The following is a 16,092-nucleotide window of genomic DNA, read 5'->3' as shown; positions in this document are numbered from 1 at the left end:
TGTCAACCTGTTGTCAGGGTTTTCGGTAATTGGGTTAATTCAGTTTTCAGGATAATTCACTTTAATTCAAGCATGTCCCTCCTTAGCAATATCTTCCCAGTGTTGTCAAGTATCAAGAGGCGCTAAATCTTCTAGTGGACAATCTTGTGACTGAATGGAATTCCTCTGCTATCTTCAGTAAACAAGAAATGGGAAGGGTAGAGATCAGGAAACTGGTTGAGTGCAGGGCCAAGATTTTACCATGCAGGTCTACGGTGTCATGATCTGACAGGAATATTTATGACTAACTTGATAAAAACATGCATGACTCTCGTTAAATGTTGATATGACAAATCGTGGAGAATTTCACCATAAACAAGACTTATGTCATGCGATAATTGACATGAGTAATATAGATACAGATTGAATTAGTCATCAGTGCTTTAAGGAATGAATGTAGATTTGTGATTGTATATCCAGTCATTGTTAGATAATGTCTATAATCGTGTACAGTGATTGCCACAGAGAAGCCACCTGGCCCAGGTTCCCATGGCTGGAACCGGCCACTCACACAGCCATGATAGCCGCGATGTGTTCAATGCCCTTGCTAACCCAGCTTCCCATGAATTTTAGATATGAGATTTTTTCTGAGCATTATGTTAAATATCCCATCAGAGCTAGTGTATAAGAGTGTATTAAAGTGTATACAGGGGGTGTCTATTAAGTACTGTCATTAAGTGGTTTGTCAAGTCGAGCAAGCCAGAATGTCTCTTGTAGCAACATTGTGTTCTTTCTCATCTGTTGTACTATTGTGTTTACTATGATGTTGCACATTGTGTCAGATTTTCTGTTGCATAAATGGCCATAAATATTTTATGGGCAAATATTTGCAACATTGTAACCATCAAGTGAAGTTATTTTTCAACTTTTCTGATTTTATATTCGAATTGGAATATTTTAGTGGCATGAATGAATGTGGATGTTATCATGAAGAATGAATGTTATCATCCCAATAAGTGGTCTAACAGTTGTTATCAGATAGGGCTTGTTAATGATGGCAGTTGTCTGATTATCGGACGATCTGGTTGTGTGGGGGTCAGGGCAGGTCATACAGGTGTGATACAGTGATTGTGCTGGAATGTCTCTTATCAAGACAATAAACACTGGGACACTATACAACCACCTGCATTTATCTTACATTGATCAGCCAATCAACAGACCTCCATTAAAACATTGCTAATATAACATATTCGTATCACCCAGTCACGACGTATCTGAAGAAGGGTCAGAGTGTTTCGAAGGTCCATGAAGTTGCTGCTACTAGATGAATGTTTGAGTGTCACAGTGCCATATATTTTTTCTTTTTGGGGTTGGGGGGAGAGAGAGGGGGTACTGATTTTGACTGCAGGTACAAAAAATCTGAAAAAGATATGCTGTACAGGATGTTTTTTGATCATTTGTAAGTTTGATTTGGATCTGTAATTGGCCTGGTTCTGGTCCTAAAAATGTTATGAATCACATTATGACAGATTGAACCAAATAACTCACTAATACACTGACGACCCATGTGTCTGCCCCCCTCCACAACACTGTCATGGTCCACGGTAGAATAGGTCCTCAGCAACCCATGCTTGCAGTAAAAGGCGACTTTGATTGTCGTAAGAGGCTGTTTAGGTCCTCAGCAACCCATGCTTGCAGTAAAAGGCGACTTTGATTGTCGTAAGAGGCGACTAACAGGATCAGGTGGTCAGGCTCGCTGACTTGATTGATGCATGTCATCGTATCCCAATTTCGTAGATCAATGCTCATGATGTCAATCACTGGATTGTCTGGTCCAGACTTGATTATTTAAAACCGCCGTCATATAGCTGGAAAATGGCTGTGTGCGGCATTAAACAACAAATAACAACAGCAACAGCATCCAAAACTGTAGGTAGACAGATGAAGTTGCTGTGTTCACACTACGTTGATCCTGGTGTCAGAACACTGCTGTCTGTTTAATAAATGACAGTATACAACTACATCCCGAAATCTGCCACTTTGCGGAAAAATAATTTTTTTCATCCAAAGAAAAAAATGTTTTTAATCTGTTTTCTTGGCATGTGACATGCAAACACATGAGACAACGCACACGGATGTGATGGGTGTCTCTGTCGTCATCAACAGTTGGGAGGGTGGAGGGGGACTCATTGTCACATGATTCAGTCCCAACATGTGCAGCCTCTCTTCCTTCAAACACCAGGATTATGCATCATGAAAACTATTTAAAGCTTTTAAGAGGACAAGAATTCCGGAACAGGGAAAGATGGATGTCTTCTGTCCTGGCCATCAGTACCCCCCATGTTTTACTAGGCGGGACATATGGAATGTACAGTGTCAGATGACTTTCACCTTGCAGGACAGGGATTTAGTGCAACTACCTGCGGGTTGGACACAAAACATAAAGCCAGAAACAAGCCAGTGTCTCCCTGGAACAATGAGACAGTGTGCACCCTCTCCCTATGTTTGTTAAGTAGACGCAGGAACAATATGACTATGGTGTTCCTATAACACCGGACATACCCTGACAAGGTTAAGAGAAAGCATAATAATTTGTCAACATGGCACAGGTATGTTTCACAGATAGCTAGGTGATAAAGGGGGACGAGGATGGGGAGCAGTGTTTATGGGGAAGTGAGTTCTCGTGTTAAAGTGTATTCATCACCTACCTCCTTGCTGATGAAGATCTTGTCTCCCTAAGCCTGCATTGAGCTGCCTCCAGGCAGACATCTTGCTTGTTAGAACAATTAAATTCATTCCTATAAAAGTTTACGAAGAAGATAATGGATTAAGCGTCATAAAAGTTGACAAATGGTCTGTTTCTTTTGAATCATGAAATGTTTCGCTGGGCATTTAAGATGTGCCGGAGGCTGAAGAGCTATTAACCTGATGAAATGACTGTTGTGATCCTAAAACATACAAATGATCTTCTTTTCATTAAACCAGTTTGGAATCATAAATGACATGATGATTTGTTTGCCTCTCCACACAAATCAGCGCTGAGAGACATAGGTGGTGTATACTACTCAAATGAAGTTAAGAACACCCGATCATACGACTAGTTAATCTGTCTTGTCATGGCTCACAATTCCAGAGCTCGTGCTGAGAATGGGTATAGGCTTCTAAAGCATGGGATGAAGAAGAAGAAGAAGAATATTTATTGTACAAAACACCAACAGGGGACAGGGTACAAAACATGAACATGACTAATTAAAACATTGACATACAAAACAGAATACAAATATTGCTATGATTTTATTGTTAGGGAAGAGATGCAGATTTTCTTTGCCTGAACATTTTGTGAATGAAATTAGATATAATTTTTGGAAAGGGCTCTGGTGGATTTAATATTTTTAGCGATTGTAGGTGCATAGCAAAGCCAGGTGATGAATTTAGTTCCCCTCTCAGATCTTTGTAGAGAGGGCATCGCAACAGAAAGTGTTCCTCATCTTCTGTTTCATCAAAATCACAGAAGGCACATAATCTTTCTTCTGTTGGAGTGTTAAAGTATCTTCCTCTCTCAATTTGAAGGTCGTGAGCACTGATTCTTAGCCTTGTAACTGCTTTGCGGCGTTCTAATGTGGTGGTTACTTTTAGATATAGTTTAATTCCGAATTTGTCTCCTATTTTCCCGAGGTGTCTGAGCTTATGTTGTTTAGTGGATGCGAATAAAATGGTGGTGATTGTTGTATCAGATTTATGCTCATGGGTCTGTAAATAAGAGCGACTAAAATCCTTTCCATAGAGACTGTATGTGTCAGTGGTGGTCTCAGCATGTTCATGGCACACTGCAAGATGGTGCACACTCTGGAGTGGCTGAAGGGTGTCTGGTTGCTTCTAGTCCTGCTCAAACACTCCCCGGTCTATAATGCCTGTCAAAAAGTCATCATGTGATATCCTTAAACTCAGCTCTGCATTGGTGATCACGGGTGTGAACGTCAGTGTGGGAGGTGGCCCTGGGATGGTGACTTGGGGAGGTTAATTATTGACCTATTGGTGGTGTTGACAGTGATGGTCTGCCTTGTTGGGAGGGGGTGGGTTCTTTTGGGGCCTTGGTGTTTGTTGAACACCTTGTGGTGTGGCTTGTGGTTGGTTCATTTGGGGTGTTGGTGTTGGTTGAACATCTTGTGTTGTAGCTTGTGGGTGGTTCATTTGGGGTGTTGGTTGAACATCTTGTGGTGTGGCTTGTGGTTGGTTCATTTGGGGTGTTGGTTGAACATCTTGTGTGGCTTGTGGTTGGTTCTCTGGGGGTGTTGGTGTTGGTTGAACATCTTGTGTGGCTTGTGGTTGGTTCTCTGGGGGTGTTGGTGTTGGTTGAACATCTTGTGTGGCTTGTGGTTGGTTCATTTGGGGTGTTGGTGTTGGTTGAACATCTTGTCGTGTGGCTTTTGGATTGTTCATTTGGAGTGTTGTATTTTATAGAACATCTTTTGTGGTTTGTGAATGCAAGTTTTATGTGCCTAACAAAATATCTTATGAAAGACTGCATTATAAGTAACTGGTGCATATGACCTATGAGTACCTGGTGTATATGACCTATGAATACCCAGTATATATGACCCACAAGTACCTGGTGTATACGACCTACGAGTACCTGGTGTATATGACCTATGAGTACCCAGTATATATGCCCCACAAGTACCTGGTGTATATGAAGCTGGGAGTATCCATTGTATATGCCCCACAAGTACCTGGTGTATATGAAGCTGGGAGTATCCATTGTATATGCCCCACAAGTACCTGGTGTATATGAAGCTTGGAGTATCCATTGTATATGCCCCACAAGTACCTGGTGTATATGAAGCTGGGAGTATCCATTGTATATGCCCCACAAGTACCTGGTGTATATGAAGTTGGGAGTATCCATTGTATCCATTGCATATGCCCAACAAGTGTTTGTGACCTCATAGTTTCATCACCATGTAGTCTGCACTGCGACCTTAGTTGAATGACCTCAGTATGATCGTGTATCAATACAGCGTTTGTGTTTCTGTCCCAGTGACATAACCGTGTCGTGTATGGGGTGTTGGGTGTTAGGTATAAGTCCTCACGCTGGGGACAGGGCATGCACAGGGGATCAGTGGCAGCAGACCAAGCCACCTGCCCAGAAATATGTATTGTTGTCTGGAGTATTGTCTTTCTCAATATTGTCATACAGAGTATTGTCATATTGTCAAAGAGTTTTGTCATCTGATGTTCTACCTGCTGGAGTATTGTCATATTGTCTTTGCATTTTGTCTTCTGATGTATTGCCTGCTGGTGTATTGTCATACAGAGTATTGTCATATTGTTATAGAGTTTTGTCATCTGAAGTATTGTCTACCGGGTTATTGTCATACAGAGTATTGTCTTATTGTCAAAGAGTATTGTCATCTGAAGTATTGCCTGCTATAGTATTGTCAGACTGAGTATTGTCATATTATCATAGGGTTTTGTCATCTGAAGTATTGTCTGCTGGATTATTGTCATACAGAGTATTGTCATATTGTCAAAGGGTTTTGTCATCTGAAATATTGCCTGCTGGAGTATTGTCATACAGAGTATTGTCATATTGTCAAAGGGTTTTGTCATCTGAAATATTGCCTGCTGGAGTATTGTCATACAGAGTAGAGTCTACTTGTCGAGTCATGGTATTAGTATTGTTGACAGGTGTCTGCATCATCTTGCTTACCACATCATCTTGTTTACTATTTGTGTTGTGAAACACCCTCTCTCATCAGCATTAGATCAAGAGAGAGATCAAATTCCTGTGTAGGTTATTCCTGCTCCAACTCGTGTAGGATTGCCAGTTCATAAAACGATTACGGTTTATATGTAGCGAGTTGTGAGTGTGTTACATTCTTTCTGCTATTACCTGCTGTTTTAATAAGAGAAGCCGAAAATTCCACAAGGGTTAGTTGTATATCCTAGCTTCTGACTGGAGTTTATTTTCAGTGTAGATATACATTATGTAGTTGGTGGGGTCTCATCGACAAGTTGTGCCAGATCTGAGTGGGGTGGGATGGGGTAGAGTGGGTGTGGGGATGGGTTTGGGTGGTTCAGGACAGGGGTGTTAGTAGGTGTTTGGGGTATTGGGGGGTAGGTTGTTGCATGTAGAAGTTGTACCAGATGGATCTGAGTAGGGTGGGATGGAGTAGAGAGTGGAGTATTGATGGTTGAGGAGAGGGTTTTTCCATTGGTATTTGGGGTAGTGAGGAGGTGGGGGTTTCTTACATGTACAAGTTAAGCCCCTTGGATCTGAGTGGGTCAGGACAGGGTGGAGGGGTTGTGGGAATGGGTTTGTGTGGTTGAGGAGAGGGGTGTCACTAGGGGTATTTGGGGTATTGCCGGGTGGGTTAGACACACAAGTTATGCCAGATGGATCTGAGTGGGTCAGGACAGGGTAGAGTAGGGGTGGGAATGGCTTTGGGTGGTTGAGGAGAGGGGTGTTACTAGGGGTATTTGGGGTATTGCCGGGTGGGTTAGACATACAAGTTAAGCCAGATGGATCTGAGTATGGTGGGATTGGGTAGAGTAGGGGTGGGAATGGCTTTGGGTGGTTGGGGAGAGGGGTGTTCTACAGGTGTTTGGGGTATTGGGGGGTGGGTTACATGTACAAGCTATGGCAGATGGATCAATACAATGTATGTGGGACAGCTGGCATGACTGAAGCCATGCTGGGAGGACTTGCGGGACCCCTGCTGTGTCGAGGTAAAGGAGCTGTTGTTCAGACATTCACAGCCGAAATATCACTTGTCAGATTTGGGGCTTTATGGGGAGGGGCTAGTTAAGGAGGCCATTTTGACATTTTCCACATGAGCAGGTAGATATTTCGGTTGTTTGTAGGTTTTATGGCTCATGTCATAGATGACACATTTTCTATTGTGTGGATTGGACTAGAATCCAGGACGATAATGACCTGTGTAACACGATACTACTGCAAGGCTTAGAGTTCATTCACCATATATACATATGAAGTAGCCATATGTAGTAAACGATGTGGCCGTATGGCTTAAGAGTACATTTCACACATGCACTGCGGTCACCTTGAATTGTGCTATCTTTGTGGGGGGATTCTGTGACAAAAATAGGCCCCAAGTCCCTGGCTTTGTTTGTGCATGTCATTGTCGATGCATATCATTATATTACAATTATGCAGATCCATGCTCATGATGTCAATCACTGAATTGTCTGATTCAGACTTGATTATTTGCAAACCGCTGTCATCTGGCAGGAACATGGCTTCAAAGAAACAAACAAACAAACAAACAAACCGTGTCCTAGCTGCTCACCTGTGTAATGACACCTGTATCTACCTGAACGCTGCAGACAGTGCAGACAGGTAAACAGCCCTTTGATGATGATAGTAAACACATTGCATTGGGAATACCCAGGAATCTTGTTAACTCCTGCCAACCAATTAGCTAAGTAAGCGCCCTGGCTTAGGATATACATCTGACAAAGTGTGTCCATGCTGGGTGAAGTCTGTACTGTACATGCTGTGGTTAGAATTCACTGCTTTTATTTCAGCACTTGTCGACAGCAGTCACAGACGGTGTATGTTGTAGCTGTTTAGGTGTGGTGTGTTAGGGCAGAAAGTAATTGTTTTATTTCCTGATGGTTTGATTTAATAGAAGTGGCCTTTTGTTTGTCTGCTGAGTGAAAACTGTGCATTATATCACATACACACACTCATCTTGTATGTACAAAAATAGGTCAAATGATATTGATAATGGTGAATTTTGTTTTGCCCAGTTAGCAATATTCTCATGATATATAGCTTTGTAAATAATGGAATCAAAGTCAGTTGAACAAAGTGGGTCTGACCCGTGAAGATTCCGGGGTAGAATAGGTCTTCAGCAACCAATGCTTGCCGTAAAATGTGACCATGCTTGTTGTAAGAGGCAACTAATGAGATCCAGTGGTCAGGCTTGCTGACTTGATTCATGCATGTCATCATATCCCATTTGCGTGGATCGATGCTCATGATGTCAATCACATGATTGTCTGGTCCAGGCTCGATTATTTACAGACCACCGTCATATAGTTGGAATATTGCTGAGTGTGGTGTTAAACGACATATCTGATGCAGTATGTGTGTGTTGGAAGATACTGAAATTGATTGTTTTGTGTCATTGTGTTTTTCTTCAGGTTTCTATGCATAGTTGATACGTTCTTATTTCAATAAATATGTAGACATTCAAAATATTTAATTTTTTTAGATACGGGTTGACTGTTGTTGTCATGACGTGTTAAGCTGGTAGGGTACTCGGTGGTAAACCTGTTACACTGTAAACCTGTGTTTCATTCCTCACATGAAGACAACATCTGAAGCCTGGTGGTATTCCATCACAGTGATAATGCTGGAATATTGTTAACAGCAAAGTTATACCTTTTATTCATTCACTCACTCACTCACTCACTCATTCACTCATTCACTCACTCACTCACTCACTCAAAAACCCACCCACTCACTCACTCACTTTTATTGTGATATCATGATTGTATAGGTGGATCATGTTAGGTGGACTGGTCATCAGAGTGTGTGTCCAGTATGTGTGAGATAGCCAATGTGTAGATTTCCCAGCATCCCTCAAAACAGGAAGTGTACCTTTCATCCAGATGGGGTACTGTGTCTACTGAGATAATTTGCCCTAATTGAACCAATTTGAAACAATACTGAGCAAACATCCACCGTATAGGGGTCAGAACTTTCAAATATAGCCTGGCCTTTGCCCAGTGTGTTGGAAAGTGATTTGGCTGGACCACAGAACCATTAGCTCCTTCTGGTGTGTGTACAGGATAATTGGAGGAAGTTTGCTCAGTGGTCCGCACAATCTCTCACACAACAGCAGTGCCAAATTCTCATACTTCCTCGCCATTCTCAGGACAGGGGTGTTTAACTCTCTAATGATGGCGACAAAGAATCAATTTGGTTGTTGACACTGGAATAATGGATGTATTTGGACTCTCCACTTCGATTCAACTTCCTTCTGACATTCTGTCGATGTCCTTGCGATTTTGCTATCAGATGGTTTCCATGAAGATTCCTGTCTTTCATCTTCATTGAATTCTTGTTTTCCTTCTAATTCGTGTCATATCAAAGCTTTCTCCTCCAACCTTAAAGTGTACACACAGGATCATGCATGCGGACAGATAGAGATGACTTGTCAACCACAGTATGACTTGTTCTTTCCCAAGCTGCATGACAAGCAGGGGTCCAGGGTAGAAGATGTCCACAGCATCTTTGGTTTGTCTTAACAGGCCACTGTGCTGTCTTAAGGGGGTACTGTGCTGTCTCAAAGGGGCAATGTGCTGTCTTAAAGGGGAACTGTGCTGTCTTAAAGAGGCACCTTGCAGTCTTAAAGGGGCACTGTCCTGTCTTAAAGGGGCACTGTGCTGTTTTAATGGGGACTATGCTCTCTCAAAGGGCACTTTCCTCCATGTTCAAAGTCTAGATGTTCATTGTCTTGGGGCTATGGGTTTGATTCCCACATGGGTACATGAAGCCCATTTCCGTGTCCCTCGCCGTGATATTGCTGGAATAATGCTTAAAGTGGGGTAAAACCAACCCACCCACCCACCCACTCACTCACTTGGGTCAGGCCCAGACATACAGAATGTGTCTTGAATGACTTGAATAAAGACTAGGACTGCCATTTGGCAAGAGTATTTTGTCCTCCTTTAAGAGATGAATTATGCAGGTTTTCACAGAGGCACATCCAGGCTTTGGAAAAGTAATGCCATGCAGAAGGAACAGGTGACAAGTAAACTGTCCGAAAAGGGTGGGGTGGGTGGATGGGTGGATGGGTGGATGGGTGGAAGATCCTGCACCTGTCTTTGGATCTTTCAATGTAACCTCTTCTCTGATTTGTTGTAATCGTGACATCATGAGTGCATGGATTGTTGCTCACACTATCAATCACTGGGTGCAGTGAAAACTAAGCAATAAAAACCCCATAAGCTCATTTATTAAAGTTACTAAGCGATTTAAAAAAAAATATATGAGCCTGAATACTGTTTGAAGAAAAGCACCATGCAACAATGAAACTTTAGTGACAGACAAAATTACTTTTCCTGGGACAATATTTTTTCTCAATAAGATGGCACTGACCCCCACCCTTCCAACCAGATATTAAATAGTCGGTCCCTAAAGTAAGACTTTTTTATTTTTGTTCCGGAAGGATGTTACAGTGCAGCATATAAATATTATTATGGTCATACATATATGCAATATTAATTGTTATACATATGATTGTAAATTTGAAGTTTAAAAATGTTTGCTGTAGGATAATATAACGATCAGTTGTTATGGTTTAAATACAAGTTCTAAACATACCCAGCAATAAATATTGTGTGTATTGCAATACACTCACTGTGGTTCACTCACTCACTCACTCACTCACTCACTCACTCACTCACTCACTCACTCACTCACTCACTCACTCACTCACTCACTCACTCACTCACTCACTCACTCACTCACTCACTCACTCACTGTTAATTGTTGTGTCCTATATGCATTTATTTATAAATACGTACCTCCTTGTTGTGAGCAGTGATTATAATAAACTGCAGATATTGTTACAACTGCGAGAGTAACATCACAAAGTCCGTTATTGGAATAATGAGTTCACGTCAAAAGTCGTGACAGATCAGAGAAGTGAGCAATTTGTTAATGATCCAAGATACGAAAAGGCCAATATGGTGATGGGGAATTAGGAATGTAATATGTTATTAGGGATATAGTACATGGGCAACCGCTCACACCAGTGTAACAAGCAGCAGACAAATGTCACGTCAGGGGTCTAGGACACGACCTCCTGATAAGCCTAAACAGACATTTCAGACAAATTAATGCAAATTAAATGAGGAAATATGGCTTTAGGCTGTTGTGAAATGATGAACGAATGAGTTGATACTTATCGGAGTAAATGTAAATAGGCCGATAATTCTGAGGTCGTCAACTCTTGCACTCGCACAGGGTAATGAATATTGGTCCTTGTTGGTCCTGAAATGTTTGTAATTGAGTAAGTACTGCCTTTGTCAATGTTTCCACCTCTGGGTAAATGACAGTGATTTCTGATAGCAGCTCGGAACGTGTGTTTATCAGAATAGTCATACGTGACATTTGTTGGCGACTGTCGATCAACGAGGTTTTATCGGACTTACTGTCTGTCAAAATATTTGTCTGTAGTACAAGCTTTGTGAATCAGACACCTGTCATAGATTAATCGAGTAAGATACATGTAGGTATACGTATAGATATCCCACATATCATGATTGTCGGATGTTGCATCGTCATTCCATCACTGGGTTTATCATGTCTAGCCGTGGTCATGTACATGCTTCTCACATAGATTTTTGTAGCTACATTTCATATTATATGATGGCTATCATTACGTACATCGTGATATCTGACACAGTTTGAGTAACAGGATCCCATGGCTTTTTATAACAAACTGATAGAATCATGGTCACACAAGCCTATGTTCAACCTGAGGGTTGTAAAAAAATAGGTTTGGAAGGATCAGAAAAGAAATTCAACGATTATTCCACAGAATATTAAAATGAAATTAATATGATGTAAATGATAATTACAAACAGCTTAGCTAGTATTGCTTTCTGGGAAAGGCCATGAAAAATGGATACCAATTTGGGATTGTGAAAATCACCCAAAGTTAAAAAGATAGTTTTAATTTAAACAACATTTTAAATTAAAACTATCAGCCTGAATATTTTTTTAAGGAGAAGAACAACAATGTAACTTTAGTGAAAGAATTTATTTTCTCGATAAGGTGAGGTGAAATTGGGTTTAACGTCACGTCCATGATTATTGCACTTATATAGCTAAGTGAGCGTGCGTGCGTGCGTGCGTGCGTGCGTGCGTGTGTGGCTGCTTGTACTTATAAGCATGGATTGATGCCAATTTATAGTGCTAGCTCACTGAGATCCCATGCCGCAGTTTAACATGAATACCCACTCAGACACAGTATACTGACTCTGAGCCGACCAGTCCTTGTTTTAGCCCCTTAATGCCAAGTGCCAGACAGGGTAACAACAAGTACCATCTTTTAAAATCTTTTGGTATGACGCGGACGGGGATCGAACCCCAAACCTTCTGCTCTCCAGGCGGACGCTCAACCACAAGAGCGGTCTTTTCTCAATAAGATGGCACCAAGCCAAACCAAATCAGATATGAAATGGTCAGTCCCTAAAGGAAGATTATTTTCATTTGTTTCAGAAGGATATTACAGCTCAGCATATTAATATTAATATGGTCAATGTGCAATATTAATTGTGATACATAATCACCAAAAGTTATATATATTATGTGAGAGACATCTTTTTGGTACATAATGCTTGGAATACATCTCTTTTCCCCAATAATGATCCTTTGGCGCTGAATAAGAAAGCCAGTTAAGATGAGGATTGGGTGGTTAGATTAATAGAACACAATTCCTACCTTCCTTCCAATAAATGAACTGTTTCTGAATATAAGTATAGATTGTTCACGTGTACCATGTCTTGAACTAATCATGTTTCAGAAGAAGGCTTTTCCATAGTGAATTAAGGTGTTACGTTCACTGTAGACATCTAAAGTCTCTCATTTGCAATACCGCCAAAATTCTGGCACCAAACTTTGTACTAGGCACCAGGAAGGAAGCACAATCCAGAATGACCTTTGATGACCCGAAATATTTGTGTGAAATTCCGAGTGATTTTCTTTTGTGTTGTGATGTTGGCTACACAGTCTGTGTGCACATTTCTCAGCCATATTGCCTCCATGTGTCGGTAGAGGTAGGTGGTTTGAGTTGCGGGAGTGAGCCCTGGACAGGAAGTAGGCGACCTCTCCAGATGGCGACAACAAAAGCGCACCTCGCGTAGCAGTTGGCGCACATTGTTTCTAGAGTCTGTCATTCCAGAAGGAAATGCATGAATAAGTTGCCTAGCAATGAATTATCTAAATAGAATAGCCGGTATTGTGTGTGTTTTCCCGATATCGGCATCTAAAATGGCATCCTTGGTATTGTGCGAGATCATTCCACGTCCAAAATCATTCTTTTATAATCTGGATATATGTGTGATATTAAGAAAGCAGAATTTGAAATCAGGGTTGAGAATGCATCATTCTGAGATAAAAAACACAATAAAATGGTAACCCTTCTGTTTAAATCCTTGCAACATTCATGGGGCTTAACAATGGTGAATGAAGTTAGCTAGTTATTCTTTTGTCACATATTTTCCTTATAGGTATGAGGTAACAATATAGGAACACCAGTTTTGACATAACTCAATGAAAGAGACTGACCATTGTTCCTTAATCAATGTGGATGATTTTTTCCAATTTTACTTTTATTCACCTTTCTATCACTGCTTCAGAACATTGTTTTTCTTCGAAAGAGGCGCCAAGAATTATAGCTCGTACAACATCCTTCTTTCAGGGCATTCAGACTTTTTCATTGAATTATTTTTTTGCTTGTAAAACGTAGGTAGGTATTTTCTGTGTTTCAATGCTAAGTGCCCATGGCAGGGAAATTGGGAACAATTGTTATTTCAGTGGTATTTTAACAGTGCATTTTAACATTGCACTTAATAACATAAGCGTTATAGCCTCTTTCTCTGTATTGGTCCTGCTATCAGTAAAATACAAGTCACCGCTACAAAGCCACATTATTAGTTATAAGTATAACAGCATGAATTGGGAAATGTATGATTCCAATTTGGGAATTTTTGCTGACATTGGCTGCAGACTTAGGGGCACATAGAGGCCTCTTATCAAGTATAGATACATTCCTGTTAATTCCTTTATCAGTTATGGTAAAATTCCTGCTAGTTGTTAATGGTTAAATATATATCCCATATCCCATAAGTACCAAATGGTCGGTCCATTATTTGACCTGTACAATCTTCAAGTGATCTCTCACATGGTCCAGTGGTTACTGGTTCCTCTCAGTATGGGGAAGACCTCGGTTTTATTCCCATATGGGAACGCAAACACCTTCCTTGGTTGTCTGCCTCCATGTTGCACCATTGACCTCTACCCATAGACTTACATCTAGTCCCTGAAATGAACTTTTTTTACAGAAAAAAACCATGTTAAATTATTGTTATAACTTATAATCAATAGGAGCCAAGAGACTTTCTCCAAGTACTGCAGTAATCTAGACTTGCCAAATATTATAGATTTGCATGGGCTGTTTTGGATATATTTGTTCCAGACTGTATGAAAGAATACTGTACCCAAAATACTCTACCAAAAATACTTAACATTAGAAATCTAATCCTTGTGACAATTTAACAATCTAACAACTTGTTTGTCTGCTTCAGCATTTGGCCCTGACAACTGCACCAGCGAAGACTGTGAGGCCATTGGGGATGTAACTCTGCAGTGTCCATTTGATTCGGATCTTATTGTCAACTCTACCGGTGCCACGACGCGGTCGTTGTGTGTGTGTAATCATTCTTACTGTACTGTGCCAGTATGTGCTGCTGGATTTGAAAGTGTGCTTCTCAACCCTGCGGATTTACGGCCCGGATCCTGTTGTGATGAATTCGTGTGCAAGAGAACAGGTAAGACTGAAGACTACACTTCACACTTAACCACAGACACACTAGGTATCGGTGATCATCTATCGGTATTTGTCCAGCTCAGCTCTGAAAAAAATGTTTTGTTTCTGTTTTCTGTTTGCATCATTGTCCATCCTGATTGCCAATTCGACCAGCATTTCTGGCAAGGGCAGGTAACTCTCTACATGCACTTTTTGGATATGTGACATGTATTGTATTTTCTGTGGTTATTCTTGATTTCTTTCTCTGGCCAAAGTAAAAACAATGTTTTATTGAGGAGCCTACCCTCAATTTCCCAATAAAACACTATATTCTAAGAAAAAATGGCTTTGGGGTTTTAGTTTTGTTGCATCTTGTTTCTTGAATATAATTTTGATCTTTACCTCATTGCATATTGAAACATGAAAATATACTGGCCAGGCCTTAAGAGGGTTTAAAAATCCATTGAGTGCATTTGCATCAAATGAGAGGCTGTTGGGTATGGTTTGGTTCAAGTTGAAGGGGGGGACGGTCGGGTAGCTTAGTGGTTAAAGCGTTCACTCGTCACGCCGAAGAGCCGGGTTTGATTCCCGACATGGGTACAATCACCATTTCTGGTGTCCCCCGCTGTGATATTGCTTGAATATTGCTAAAAGTGGCGTAAAGCCATACTCACTCACTCACTCACTCAAGTTGAGTGGCAGTGAGGTAGGCCAGTGATTAAGTGTTTGATTCCACACATGGGTGCAATGTGTGAAGCCTATTCCTGGTGTCATTTCTCATGATATTGCTTGATTATTGCTGAGATCAGTATAACAGCGATCTCACTCACTAACATTCACAGTTGGTAATATATGTAAACCCATTTACCGGTGTCCCTATTTGTAATCAGCATAAAAGGCACTGCAGAAAGCCATAGAGATTCTGGGTAAGAATTAGGGCTGGGACGGGTAACTCGGGTACTCGGGTCAGATGGGTCCTGAGTAGGATCCGGCAACCCACAGGACTACCCGGACCCGTGGTTAGTCACGTGATATATTGTTAAATGACAAAAACTCACTATAGCTCGGTGGTTACACTACAAGTCGCTAATGTTCGCATTTCTTTCTGACGATGCACACATTCCTTTTGACTTGTAAATGTTTGAGTAAAAATATAGCTTCAGTCAACTTCATTGAACGCATGATCTGATTGTTTGATACATGTATCTTAATAGTTTTAGCCAGGGCTGCGGTAAAACAATTACCAATCAGACATTTTGTTCCATACTCTTGAGACCCGGGTAGAGTCGGGTAATAGGGGGTCGGGTACTGGATAGTAAATTTGGACTCGTCCCAGCCCTTGTAAGAATATTTGTCTCCAGTGGATTGGATGGTCAAGTTTTGGTGACTTAGTTGATGCATGCCATCATATTCCAATTGCAAGTGCCGATGCTCATTATGTCAGTCACTGGATTGTCTGGTCCAAACTTGATCATTTACAGTCTGCTGTCAGATAACTGGAATATTGCTGAGTGTGGCATCGGCACTTCTCATACAGTTAGTA

The 16,092-nt window shown here is 41.1% G+C and overlaps 1 protein-coding gene across 1 annotated transcript in view; it reads left to right on the top strand.

Annotated features, from left to right (window-relative positions):
• LOC124144818 (cysteine-rich motor neuron 1 protein-like) overlaps positions 1–16,092 on the top strand; it is a 98,455-nt gene that overhangs the window by 27,235 nt on the left and 55,128 nt on the right. The window contains exon 2 of the mRNA XM_048403962.1: positions 14,329–14,571. Coding sequence (XP_048259919.1) covers positions 14,329–14,571 — 243 coding nt within the window. The remainder of the gene's footprint in view (positions 1–14,328; positions 14,572–16,092) is intronic.

Source organism: Haliotis rufescens, unplaced genomic scaffold, assembly GCF_023055435.1.
Source record: "Haliotis rufescens isolate VD_foot unplaced genomic scaffold, xgHalRufe1.0.p SCAF_3, whole genome shotgun sequence".
In the NCBI taxonomy this organism is placed as follows: Eukaryota; Metazoa; Mollusca; class Gastropoda; order Lepetellida; family Haliotidae; genus Haliotis; species Haliotis rufescens.
This window is presented reverse-complemented; position numbering and strand designations above follow the sequence as displayed.